The 14,724-nt window shown below is 42.3% G+C and overlaps 1 protein-coding gene across 3 annotated transcripts in view; it reads right to left on the bottom strand.

Moving 5' to 3' along the window:
• LOC126095282 (cytochrome P450 4C1-like) overlaps positions 1-13,983 on the bottom strand; it is a 355,750-nt gene extending 341,767 nt beyond the window's left edge. For 2 of the 3 annotated variants that reach the window (XM_049910042.1, XM_049910045.1), the window contains exons 1-2: positions 13,745-13,982; positions 7,416-7,522 (exon numbers count right to left, since the gene is read on the bottom strand). In XM_049910042.1, the coding sequence (XP_049765999.1) occupies positions 7,416-7,522; positions 13,745-13,907 (270 nt within the window). In that variant the 5' untranslated portion in view covers positions 13,908-13,982. Of the gene's footprint in view, positions 1-7,415; positions 7,523-13,744 lie in introns of all 3 variants that reach the window. The other variant, XM_049910043.1, reaches the window with a different exon arrangement.
• Between the last annotated feature and the right edge of the window lie 741 nt (positions 13,984-14,724).

The following is a 14,724-nucleotide window of genomic DNA, read 5'->3' as shown; positions in this document are numbered from 1 at the left end:
CTAAGAGAAACGAACTTAGTTGAGAAAAACGAGTACAGATAAAGTATTTGCAGGAGCAAGGGAAATCGCAAGTGGAGATTTCGAAAACTGTCAAATGTTCAGGCATATCTGTATAATATGCTACTAAGAGATTCGCTATGACCGGGTAGCACTTTAATAGGCCCAGAACCGGGTGAAAGTGAATCACAATAGACAGTGAGGACCGAATGTTAGTATGTGTGTCATTAAAAATGGGAAGAAAACCTCTTTAGACCTCTCTGCTGAGTTGTCTGAAAGTTTTAACTATATCTGCTCGCACCTCTCATAGATGACGTCAAGGAGCAGGTATAAAGGCTGTAAACCAGGAAGAAGCCGTGGACCTCTGACAAGAGTAGAAAGGCCTTCCTGAATATGGAAGTAAATAGGAATATAAAAAAAGGGAGGAAGGTTTATCTGTTTAGCAAGAGTAATAGAAGGCAGATTTCAGACTACCTAACAGATCAAAACGAAAATTTCTGTTCCGACACTGACAATGTTGAGTGTTTATGGAAAAAGTTCAAGGCAATCGTAAAATGCGTTTTAGACAGGTACGTGCCGAGTAAAACTGTGGGGGACGGGAAAAACCCACCGTGGTACAACAACAAAGTTAGGAAAGTACTGCGAAAGCAAAGAGAGCTTCACTCAAAGTTTAAACGCAGCCAAAACCTCTCAGACAAACAGAAGCTACACGATGTCAAAGTTAGCGTAAGGAGGGCTATGTGTGAAGCGTTCAGTGAATTCGAAAGTAAAATTCTATGTACCGACTTGACAGAAAATCCTAGGAAGTTCTGGTCTTACGTTAAATCAGTAAGTGGATCGAAACAGCATATCCAGACACTCCGGGATGATGAAGGCATTGAAACAGAGGATGACACGCGTAAAGCTGAAATACTCAACACCTTTTTCCAAAGCTGTTTCACAGAGGAAGACCGCACTGCAGTTCCTTCTCTAAATCCTCGCACAAACGAAAAAATGGCTGACATCGAAATAAGTGTCGAAGGAATAGAAAAGCAACTGGAATCACTCAACAGAGGAAAGTCCACTGGACCTGACGGGATACCAATTCGATTCTACACAGAGTAAGCGAAAGAACCTGCCCCCCTTCTAACAGCCGTGTACCGCAAGTCTCTAGAGGAACGGAAGGTTCCAAATGATTGGAAAAGAGCACAGGTGATGATGATGATGATGAGCGTTTGGCGTCAGTGGCCGGGAGGCCCTCGCGGGGCAGGTCCGGCCGCCTTGGCGCAGGTCTTATTACATTCGGCGCCACGTTGGGCGACCTGCACGCCGGATGGGGATGAAATGATGATGGACACAACACAACACCCAGTCCCCGAGCGGAGAAAATCTCCGACCCAGCCGGGAATCGAACCCGGGCCCGGAGGACGACAATCCGTCACGCTGACCACTCAGCTACTGGGGCGGACAGAGCACAGGTAGTCCCAGTCTTCAAGAAGGGTCATCGAGCAGATGCGCAGAACTATAGACCTATATCTCTGACGTCGACCTGTTGTAGAAGTTTAGAACATGTTTTTTGCTCGAGTATCATGTCGTTTTTGGAAACCCAGAATCTACTATGTAGGAATCAACATGGATTCCGGAAACAGCGATCGTGTGAGACCCAACTCGCTTTATTTGTTCATGAGACCCAGAAAATATTAGATACAGGCTCCCAGGTAGATGCTATTTTCATTGACTTCCGGAAGGCGTTCGATACTGTTCCGCACTATCGCCTGATAAACAAAGTAAGAGCCTACGGAATATCTGACCAGCTGTGTGGCTGGATTGAAGAGTTTTTAGCAAACAGAACACAGAATGTTGTTATCAATGGAGAGACGTCTACAGACGTTAAAGTAACCTCTGGCGTGCCACAGGGGAGTGTTATGGGACCATTGCTTTTCACAATATACATAAATGACCTAGTAGATAGTGTCGGAAGTTCCATGCGGCTTTTCGCGGATGATGCTGTAATATACAGAGAAGTTGCAGCATTAGAAAATTGTAGCGAAATGTAGGAAGATCTGCAGCGGATAGGCACTTGGTGCAGGGAGTGGCAACTGACCCTTAACATAGACAAATGTAATGTATTGCGAGTACATAGAAAGAAGGATCCTTTATTGTATGATTATATGAAAGCAGAACAAACACTGGTAGCAGTTACTTCTGTAAAACATCTGTGAGTATGCGTGCGGGACGATCTGAAGTGGAATGATCATATAAAATTAATTGTTGGTAAGGCGGGTACCAGGTTGAGATTCATTGGGAGAGTCCTTAGAAAATGTAGTCCATCAACAAAGTAGGTGGCTTACAAAACACTCGTTCGACCTATACTTGTGTATTGCGCATCAATGTGGGAACCGTACCAGATCGGGTTGACGGAGGAGATAGAGAAGATCCAAAGAAGAGCGGCGCGTTTCGTCACAGGGTTATTTGGTAACCGCGATAGCGTTACGGAGATGTTTAACAAACTCAAGTGGCAGACTCTGCAAGAGAGGCGCTCTGCATCGCGGTGTAGCTTGCTCGCCAGGTTTCGAGAGGGTGCGTTTCTGGATGAGGTATCGAATATATTGCTTCCCCCTACTTATACCTCCCGAGGAGATCACGAATCTAAAATTAGAGAGATTCGAGCGCGCACGGAGGCTTTCAGACAGTCGTTCTTCCCGCGAACCATGCGCGACTGGAACAGGAAAGGGAGGTAATAACAGTGGCACATAAAGTGCCCTCCGCCACACACCGTTGGGTGGCTTGCGGAGTATAAATGTAGATGTAGATGTAGATGTAAATGAGTGGGCTCTAAAACACCAGACATTCACCGATAAAGACTGATACAGTATCATGTAGTCTGACTAAGCTAACATTCAGGTAGGTTCACCAACTTGATGCTATAACAACACATAACAATGTGGCTAAAAAACTAAATTAATTAATTTAAAAACTCATGAAAGAATTCTCAACAGTATTTACTCTCACTTCAGATATTTGATAAGCCGCTCAATTAGTGCTCAGAGCCAGCCCCAGATCATGGGTGCCCTATTGGGCTGAAATGGCTCTGAGCACTATGGGACTCAACTTCTGAAGTCATCAGTCCCCTAGAACTTAGAACTACTTAAACGTAATTGACCTAAGGACATCACACACATCCATGCCCGAGGCAGGATTCGAAACTGCGACCATAGCGGTCGCGCGGTTCCAAACTGTAGCGCTTAGAACCGCTTGGCCAACCCGGGCGGCGTGTTCTATTTGCTTGCATACAGCAACGTCTAAGAAAGAATGAGAGAAATGACTGACACCTTTGGTTGATACCATGTTTACACCGCCCCTTTCTTGCTTTTACAAGTAATATTAGTTATAATAAGCTAGGAAATTTCATAATCCCACAAGTTTGCGCAGGACAGAAAGTAGATATGCTTGGACACACGTTTCTTGGGTCTGGTTGCAGGAAGACAGCCTGGGTAAGTTTTCCTGCTGCTCAGCGCCATTAGAATGTTGTGGCTAGCTAGAGGTAATAGTGTGTACGTTGCTCCTCCTTTATATTGAGTTGACTCGCGTATTTTCGCTGTCTGACTTTTCATAGGCAGTCTATCTATAATTCCAATAATTCTAATCAAAACTCCCACCAAAATATTATCATCAGTATGATGAGGTTCGATCAAGTTCGCACGTGTTTAGTCGCACTCGATTTGTTATTAAAGACAAGCAAGCTTATCTCTCCGACTAGCCTTATCACACTCACTCAGCTCAATAATCATTCGTTTAACACCGTTTGAACCAAGTTAGCCATTGATAGCAAGTTGATAAAGGTCAGCTTTAGTTTGTAAATCATTCTCTGACTTTTAATAACCTCAGTTCCACACAAAGGAAAGACATTTATAACCAACCGTGCACAACATGCATACTCGCGATCCTCTCTTTATGAAGGCCAGTATGTAGGGGTGGGGGATGTGGGGAGAGGGGGGGGGGGCGGGGGGGAGAAACCGACCTACGCACCACTAAAGCAGACGGTGGATGCAAAGCAGCACCTTTCTAGCACAAGGTGGCTTCCCCGTCAGTGATGCTACCTCACTGGACCAAAGATGGGTAAGGGTGCATTGGTGTGTCAGGGACAGCATCGATGTATGTGCCCTTACAAGTGTTCAGGTTATTTACACAATGCATTCCATGATTTCCGATGGTTTTGCAACGGCTTAAATTAGTCGAAATCTGTTTGCGATTCCACCCATATGTGACTAGATAGCCCTTTGTTATGTTCTGTTGATTCAAATAGGTCCTTACATGCTTTTTCTTGGATGTATCTGCCTAAACAATGGTTCAAATGGCTCTGAGCACTATGCGACTTAAGTTTTAAGGTCATCCGTCCCCTAGAACTTAGAACTACTTAAACCTAACTAACCTAAGGACATCACACACATCCATGCCCGAGGCAGGATTCGAACCTGCGACTGTAGCGGTCGCGCGGTTCCAGATTGTAGCGCCTAGAACCGCACGGCCACCCCGGACGGCCCTAAATAATGTTCCTCGAGGATTTCGGACAGCTCACATATGTCGTTTCCATAATTAAGTCAACCTTTCTTTGTTATTGATTGCAGATGGTACCAAACAGTGTTTCATTCAGTTCGCATTGTCAAATAGATCAAAACGGTACATTCTTCTTAAATTGAATCGATTAAATCCTGATATTATATTATTCCTGTCAACTTACTTGTGTAATTCCTCAAACTTTATCGAGGTCACCTGACACATGTGGTACTAGGTTGCTAGGTGGACCTTTAAAGGTCATGTGGATTTTGGATAGGGCCCTACGGTAAGCCTCTCAACTTTGTTTCAACAGTAAGTACAATAAAATTAGCCATTTCTCTTCATAGACGTTAAACAATTGTGCATACAACGATGCTTTCATTATCTATGCCCTCCTGTCCCACATGTGGGTGATTAGTTTGATTTATTATAAAATGATGAGACTGTGTGGACTGGATTGGTGTGTCAGCCCCAGAGTAAGACTTAGACGGGTCTATGAGGACACATGGAAAGTTTATGACTGAGATTTTGCTTACGTAGTCAGAACTTCCCACTCTCATTGTGTTTTGCGACAATGCTGTCGTCCAACAAACAAAAATTTGCCAGATACATCAAAAGGTGTTTCTTATTCACATAATTCTGACAACACCTGAAATGCTTATCAAACATATACGATGGATACTTCATTCAATAATAGGAAAAAAAAATTCCTGGTGAGGACAGTGCACAGTCGTTGAAAAGAATAATATGTAATGTACGCAATGCTGAGAGGTGGCACGCCACTCACTCACTTTAACTGCACTGTTCCCCTATACTACATTTGGTGTATGTGACTTATGACTTTTTACATGAGAAAATTGTAAGCAGAATGTTCATATAACTGCATGTGTAGCCTGTAGAGAGCTTGAACCCAAGGGACAGTAGTGGAGGCGACAGAGAACAGGAGGAAAGATGAATTGTAGGCCGTAAATGTTGCGTCCAGCTATTTGGCTGTAAGAGTGCTTTGGGGAAGCAGCACTCTGTGAACTGTACCTGCAGAGGGACTTTGGGCCATGGCACTCCACTCTTCCCACTTAGGCCTGGAGTAAGACGGCATCGAATCACAAAACATTTTACCTGGGCCAGGCAACAGACTGTCGTGAAGTCAGCCAGTTGGTAGAAAGTGGGTAGAGGAAGCCATTTAAGAGATATGGCTGCAATCTGAGCTTTGGCATGGTCATAAAACTGGAAGCATTCTCATGATAGAAGCTGGGACGATACAAACAGAGCAGCTGGTGAACGTGTCTTAGGAAGTTCAAGACTGTAACTCCCCTGACACCAGAAAGTCGCCAGGTTCTTTAAGCGAGGAGCAAAAACATACAGTTCACAGTTACGACTGTCTGGAAAGCTTAACTGCCTTCTTTCAGAAATTGGAAATGGTCAGTCTGGAAAGATTAAAACTCTTCGTAAATGAGGGACTGTGGTCCCTTATAGGTAGAGTTTTTTGCCGAAACATGGTCATGCTTACCGTGGGAACGACGCCTCCCTAGTCTAAAGCCTTCTTTTTTCAGACAAGAGAGATTTTGAGTCGCAGATTGGTTCCTCTCAGGATATGCAAAGCAGAGACTTGCTTCGCCAACGTGAGAACCCCGGTCTTGTGTCTGGATTGGCTACGAGGCCAGCAAAACAGTCAAGAGGGGAGATTCAATGAGCAGAGGATAGTTTGATTTGTTTGTACAATGTGGAGGCGGCTTTCTTCTGCTAATTCGGCTTCTGTACCGAGGCTTGGTGGAAAGTGTGATTCTTTGGCTTCTTCGTCTTCTGGTGGAGAACTTCAGGTCTTTCCCTAGAGGTTGAGACTTGTGGTCTGCGACTTGTGGTGGACTAAGAGCCAGTGGCAGTTTCCACTGTACCAACTGTGGAACTGTGTATCATCTCGAACATATCGTGTGTCATGAGGGTGAACTTATACGTCCTGAGTCGGCCATCTGGTGTTTGACAATTCCAGCGCGTGCCGTTGTGTCTAGGAGTCAAGTTGGTTGGCCAGGCCAGCGAATGGGTGCACCTCATACTGTAATCTGCCGGGATTTCAGGGCTCTGGTAGGTAGGTTTCGCGCGTTCTAATAATAAGAACGCCAGTCTGCATAATTTGCAAGTTTTCATGGACGCGTCAGCTCATCGCCAAGAGAATACCGTTTTCTGAGGCAGCCTGAATGAAGGCGAAAGGGTAAAGTATTGCTGCGCCGGCGGAGGTTTGTTAAATGATATTCACAGCTCCCTGTCCTCTGTGAGCCATAGTTTGTGCTGCACTTAGTCGTAGTTGATTCCATTTGAACAGAACAGGGCCTCACAGTGGATTCATGTAAACAAAGTCAGATTGTGTTGTAAAAGGGATTAAATTATCAGAGAATTTGTATAGTTCCCCCCGCCCCCCCCCCCCTCAATAAATGCTTTGCCGTTCAAACACCATCTCTTTTCTGATTCCTGATTTTTTGTAAGGTTTATCCGTTTCATTGTATTTACAAAAGGATGAATAAAAACTTGTCACTATTTTGTAAACTTAAATACGCCACTGTTCTCATTCACACTCCTACAACCATTAACTGTTTTTATTTTATTGTGGTGATACAGGGCTACAACAGCAGTTCAAAATTCAGTCGTATTAAATTAGTTAATCTGATGATTGATTTGAGTTCTGAAAGTGACCACATACATAAGCAACAAAAGTGCCATGAGTGAATAAAATTTAATGATGTAGCTCACGATTTGAAGATTTTTGAGAAGATAATACTTTTCTTTATGTAAAGATAACAACATATAGAATCACTTGGACATGTGTTTATGATTAAAGCAAGGATCACTTGCAGTGCTTCCCGGAAACTGGAGTCACAACTTGTACTTACCTCCATGTATTCTGGCTTTGATATCTGTACCACTGGGTAAGGACCTAACCAGATCCGAAAGATGGGCCCAAACTTTTTGCACACCTCGTCAAAGGACCGAATTCGGTCTGCAACGAAAAAAATCACGTGAGACTTACAATACTTCAACAAATACTCTAGTAATTGTGTGGGAAAGGAATTTATTTTCGTTCATCACAATCGATGTTTTTGAAAAGTCTGCAGCTGTGACATTCATGATTTACATAATGAAAAACTGCACCACTTACTTATTTTTTCGTGCAAACCGTGCACAATCACAAACTAGATAGCGAATCAGTTAATGTTTTCAAATATTTCACAAACAGGTGACAGTTCAGTAATTTCCATAAACATGTACATTATCCCAAAGAATCTACTCAACATCTACAACAAAATGTAAATATAATTTAGTATTCAATAATGGTAAAATAAATTTTATAATTGAAAACTTAACATACAACATGTAATCTTCAGAAAATGTAATATATCTGACAGCATTGAAACTCTTTGTGAAACCATACCGTCTTAATATCATTGTAGCTGGTTTTGATAACAAAAACAAACAGTGCACTGGATGATTTGCGTATGTGTGATATTCTATGCCATGGTGGAGGCACTGTAATTGTAAGAAGAAAAACAAAATTACTATCTCTACCATTAGCATATAAAAAACGTTCCAAGATTCATGTTTCCGAATTTCTGATTGCAAAATACAACCAAAAAGACAACTACAGTGCAAGAGAGGCAGAAAATCACACATACGGACAACACAAAAAATGTTTATGTAAACAAATGCACTTGAAAGGAGAACAAATTTTCGAAACGCGTTGTGCTAAGAAGGCAAAAAGTGGTGCATTGTTCTATTATTTAACTCAAGAAAAGAATTAATTATTTTTCGAACAGGTAATAGATTTCACAGTTACTCCTTTCTTTCGCATTTCTGTCTATACATTCGTGTGTTTTGTGGATGCGTGTTTGCATTTGCTCCAACATTACAAGTGAGGACAAAGTCAAGTCGTTTTCGCCGCTGAAAAATACTTATGGCCCAATTCAAGACAAATGTAAAATTGTGCACTAAACATTTTATTCATTCGATATCATTTTCCCATCTGAAGAAGAAACTAAAACGAATAAGGGAGAAGTGCAACAGCAACAACAACAACAGCACCAAAAACAACAAACACATGCTTGGAATAGATATTCTATGACAGGGATGTAGTTCTTCGCCGGCCGCGGTGACCGAGCGGTTCTAGGCGATTCAGTCCTGAACCGCGCGACTGCTATGGTCGCAGGTTCGAATCCTGCCTCGGGCATGGATGTGTGTGATGTCCTTAGGTTCGTTAGGTTTAAGTAGTTCTAAGTCCTACGGGACTGATGACCTTAGATGTTAAATCCCTTAGTGCTCAGAGCCATTTGCCGATACTGTTTAATCTATACATCGGGGAAGCAATGTTGGACATTAAAGAAAAGTTCAGGAGTGGATAGAATTCAAAATGGAAGGATGTCAATGGTCAGATCAGTTGATGACATTGTTATGCTACGTGAAACACGATGAACTGTAGGAAACATTGAATGGATTGTCGTTTAACGAGCACACACCATTGATTGAGAGTAAATCGAAGAAAGAGAAGCAGCAGAAATCAGGTTAGCGAAAAATTTTCGGTCCACAAAACAGACAAACCTAAGGAAATCTGCCATCTTTCAATCAAAATAACACATGACGGACGTAGCAGGGAGGATGTGAAAAGCAGATGGCCACAGGCACAGAGGCACAGAGAGCGGTTCCTGGCCAAAAGAAGCTACATCAAGTTACCTTCCCTTAAGCAAGTGGGAGCACTCAATGATATGACTTTCAAAATGATGGAACACAGAATCAGTCGTCCTTTCCTTTCAGGTTTTATTAAAGCAAATCTAGATTGCTTCGGTCACAGTTCATTCAAAAGTCTTGAATGAACTGTGACAGAAGCCCGAACAACAGGGGACTGACGTGTTGAGACACGTTTTGAATCTATAGTGTACTGCACTGATAGCGGCCAGGACTAGCCGAAATCTAGATTTACTTGAATAAACCCTGAAAGGAAAGGACGACTGATTGCTACACTCCATCATTTTCAAAAGAAGCTTGCTATTATCTATCATAGGTCTTAATTTGAGAAAGCAATTTCTGAGAATGTATTTTTGGGGCAATGTATAGTAGTTAATCATGGATTGCGGGAAAACCGGAAAAGAAGAGAATCGAAACGTCTGAAATGCGATACAGGAGTTTGTGGAAAATTAGATGTGCTGATATGATATGAGGAAGGCTAAGAACATGTGGAGAATACATAGAAGAAGAAAGGACAAGACGATTTTTGACAGGTGTTAAAATATCAAGGAATAACTTCCATGGTACTAAAGGGGCTTGAAGAGCGTAAAAACTGTGGGATAAGACAGAGCATAGAACTTATTGAGGACGTAGGGTGCAAGCGCTACTCTCAGATTAAGTGGTGGGCACAAGAGAGGGATTCGCGGGGAATCTCATCAAATCAGTTGGAATACCGAAGAAAAAAGGTGTTTCATACGAATATTGTAAAAGGGTTGTTGCGTTTTGGGTAAAGCAAGGACTTACTCCTGTTGGTTAGATCTTAAAAGGAAGAGCGTGAATGAAGATGAGAAACCAATAAACAGGCATGCATATGTACACGTATTCATGGCGAAATATACTTGAGAATTCGGAAGCTAGTAACACTACACACCAGTCAACGAAAATAGGAATTCGTAAACAGCTATAGTAAATTAATTCGCCCAGGAATGATTACAAATGAAAAAACGGTCCACATACTTCTCGGTGCTCCTTCAAAACAGCAGCAAAAATGGAGATATAAGAGCAACGATGATGGGTCGTGATGTGTGCACTTCAGCACCAAAATGTCAAACCTATGCGGCTCATATTAACACAAAGTGATAACACACTAAATTTTAGAATTCAGTACCACTAACTGGACCACTGTTCGATTCACGACATGTCGCAACTTGTGAATACCATTAACGGTGGTACTGAACTACCAAACACTTGCAGGAATAAGAGAAGATAAATCATTTAACTTCATCACTGTTAGCACTAAAATGTTATGTAAATCGGTAGAAGCCGTTTGTATTGGAGGTTAATACTCTCTGTTAATATAGGAAACATAATTATCACAGTCTACATTTCAGAGATGTACCTGTTACCGTCTATTGTTAATTGCAATTCGCCGTCGGCAACTACTGTTGTAAAAGGATAACTCACTTGAACGACAGCCGACATTGCATCAGTTCATTTAAGGAACGCGGTCGCGCCTAGTACATCGTTACTCACGTGCTATCGCGTGTTTCCCTCGTGTGACGTGTTTTCGAGACAGTAACCGATGACGTCATTCCTGATAAATACGATAGGTTGTAGGATTACTGCTCTGAGAGTCGGTATGATCTGCTCGTGTGCAACCTCGACAGGTCTGTGAAAGAACGTTGTTGAGAACACACAAGGTCCTGGTTTGTAAACACCATGGTTCCAGGAAGTAACAGATGTTCTCAGAGCACCACGTCTCACAAAATTCACGAATCATGATTAGAAATAACGTTCAGTTACCTTCCTACATCATTCATTCTCAGAAAGCCACATTATTTCTACAGTCGGTTCACGAGAGCGAAGTGAAAAATGCTCAAGCTACCATAAACATTGTGAACATTAACGAAATTTTGTTTTAATTCTGACAGTACAGCGTTTCAAAACGGCAGTGACATGTTTCGGCAAGAATAATATGAAATACCACAATATCGCAAAACTGTATATCATCTACGAAGAACTCATCATAAGTCTATAAGGCTTATTAGGAGTCTGCTCATTCATTTCAAACAGAAATGGGCAGTAGAACTCAAAGTCTTCGTTCTTCTTTTTATGATAATCCACCAGAAGGACTTTCAAAAACTGTAACCGCAGAAGAGAAAGTGAGAAAGAAGACACTATGGTAGCGGACAATAGACAATTAAACATTTATGAAGTAGCTCACAGCACACATTTTTTTACTGTCGAACCAAAAGCTGTTCAGAGGAGCGGTAATGACCAGTATTTCTGTGAAGCAAAAAGGATTTCCTCTGAAGATTAGATGGGTAGATCACATAACTAATGAGGAGGTATTGAATAGAATTGGGGAGAAGAGGAGCTTGTAGCACAGCTAGACTAGAAGAAGGGATCGGTTGCTAGGACATGTTCTGAGACATCGAGGGATCACCAATTTAGTATTGGAGGGCACCGTGGAGGGTAAAAATCGTAGAGGGAGACCAAGAGATGAATACACTAAGAAGATTCAGAAGGATGTAGGCTGCAGTAGGTACTGGGAGATGAAGAACCTTGCACAGGATAGAGTAGCATGGAGAGCTGCATCAAACCAGTCTCAGGACTGAAGACTACAACAACAACAACTCATTATTTACTTGCAAGTTTAACAATGTGGAATACCACGCAGTCTACTGGACCAAACAGTATGGAATAAAGGAGCGGACGATTAGTGAAAGTAGGTGAAGGCTAACAATCCTTACGACAAAGATAGTTTGGCAACTAAATAAGTTTCAAAGCCAATAAAGAGATTACGTGAGGAGTCGAAGAATACTTTGCAGATATTCCTTTCTCAAGGCATGTGGAAGAAAATATACTCTCAATGAAAAGTTTGACACTAACCTCATGAAGGCTATGTTGAAAATGAAGCACAATTTTTTTACCCGTCACGAAGTCAATCAGCGCGTGACCTTCTTCTTAAATTTGCTGTTAGACATAAGGGCGTTTTGTGAGACTATGAGAATGATGTCTGAGGACAACTGCTATTTTTCGGCCTTGTATTTGTTACATACATACACCCAGCTGTGAGATACCACTTCGGCCTACGGATCTTAGTTTTTTGTCTAATTGTGGTTTTAGTGTCATGTTTCATATCTTTCACGCCGTTTGAGAGAATGTGGTGACGGTAGAGTCAACAACTACGAACCAGAGATTGGACACACATACCACTGGACGACAACGCCACCACTCAGTGGTCGCAAGAAGCGAAACCCATGACGACTGAAACCACTGTAAAGAGTCGAAGCGCTACCCCCTTTGTCTTTTTTGAGGGTCATTGGGAGTTTTTATCGAGTGAGTTAAGCCTCCCATGGAACATTGTGATTTACAAGATTCTGTACTTCTATTGTTAATACGCGGGAAGGAGCGTGTTTTCATTTTAACGTCGACGAATGTATTTCACTATAATCTGCCAAATATTGTGTAAAATAAAAGTGGGAGAGTTGAATGCAGGGTAGAGGATAATACCTAAAAATGGGGTTATAAAAAAGAGTGTAAAAGTGGGTGAGACATGTAGGATTTGCTCCGTATTCCTGTTGAGTGGAAGGATTAGATTGGATATGGTTAGAGAATTGGTGGGAGTATCAGTTTTTTGTATGACGCAAAACTATGCCAACTAGCGTAGTAATTTTCTTGTATAATAACGTTTTTATGTTTTTAGATCGAAAATGTCATTACTACCAACGCAGTTTTAATTCTGATATACTTCTTCTAATTTTGCAGAGATTTAAATAACACAGCGGTGAAGCGGGACCACAAATTTGCAAATTCAGATGCAAAAAAAGGTTTAAGAAAGGAAATCGATGTTTTCAATGTTTTCCCATTGAAACAATTGATTTCTTTTTGTGCAACTATATACGTTGTGATATGTCTGAGGCAAAAATAAGGTACATTAAAAACCACCGTCATTCAAACTTCAGTTAAAAGTTTTTTTTAATCTAAATTTATAATCTTACCCCAGTACTAAGTGAATTAGGTGTTGGTGTAAGTTCTAGTTTTTTTAACTGTTACGAGAACGCATTGCACTTGGCGTATCTCGTCGAAGACGTAATACAAAATCTGAGTGATTTATTATACCCTTCGAATCATACACTAATTATCTCTCGATGATTATCAGGAAACCATCAGTTTTAACCGCCTACAATTATCTTAGTTCTACAGGGAGTATCTGATACCACTTTTTTCTGCCTATACAAGGCCAAAAATATTAAAAGCTAGAACAACACATTTAACATTCGTCGTCACTGGCACGTTACAAGGCGGGCACAATAAAAGTATAGGTATGTGATACTGCGGTGTGGGTCTTGTAGTTGCAAGGTGATACGTAGAGATTGTCTGTTACTCTTCATCAGTTAGCCACTGGGATAGCAAGGAAGACGAATAATATTAAGCAATGCCCTCTGCACGCACTCTGTAAGAGATGTTTGCAAACTAAAGAAGAGGGCAAACGTCTGCTTACCTTCACGTTTCGTGAAGAAATCGACGTAAGTGGTCCCTAGGAGGGGCAGAGCTACATGGCCTGGAAGTTTCTCGACCTGGCTCCAACGCCATTTCCTGGAAATGATGCTCGCAGACACTGCGACCACGATGACGGTCAACAGAAGCGCAGTTAAGTCGAGCATCGCTCGGAGCCGTGTCAAAATGTTGCCGGCAGCGACCTACGGACGAGACTGAGCGCCGAGGTGTGGACTAGCACTGCTGCGGTTGTGCGCGGCAGAGGACGACCTTCAGATTTCCCCCACCGCCGCAAAACAGCTGGTTCGCAGGACTAGCACAGCGCGCTGCTGGGTGTCGAGGATACGCGGGAGGGGTCACCTGCGCAGCGGCTGCAAGCATTATTTTAGCTTCACACAGCAGTGATCTGCGAGTTCTATCCCGCTTAACGTACCCTTAGAGACCAAGTGCTTTTTCTCTGAAACTGACAGTCTGCCCGGTGAGATACAGCACGTAAGGACGATGTTGAACAGAACGGCTATTCCGAGAGACAGGTACACCATGCGTTCCGTCCTAAGCAAGTTCAAAGCGGGAACGTAAATAAAGATACGAAGGCACCCACTGCAACGGCGTTCTTGCCTTATTTTGGCGGCATGGCTTCAAGAATAGAAAAAAAAACCAAGAGACACGACCTCAAGTGTGTTTTTCGCTCACCAGAAAAACGGAAGAATTTATTGTGCTCGTTCAGAGACAATCTTGGTGTTGGGAAACTTGGCATTTATAAGATCCCATGCATATGTTGGAAACATTATCTGCCGAACCGTGAAAGAAAGTTGTGTTGAACACCATCTTCATACGCGCCTGGGGCAACCTGATAAATCGGCTTTCAGCACTATGCGACTTAACTTCTGAGGTCATCAGTCACCTAGAACTTAGAACTAATTAAACCTAACTAACCTAAGGACATCACACACATGCATGCCCGAGGCAGGATTCGAACCTGCG

The sequence above is a fragment of the Schistocerca cancellata genome, chromosome 8, assembly GCF_023864275.1.
Source record: "Schistocerca cancellata isolate TAMUIC-IGC-003103 chromosome 8, iqSchCanc2.1, whole genome shotgun sequence".
Classification (NCBI taxonomy): Eukaryota; Metazoa; Arthropoda; class Insecta; order Orthoptera; family Acrididae; genus Schistocerca; species Schistocerca cancellata.
This window is presented reverse-complemented; position numbering and strand designations above follow the sequence as displayed.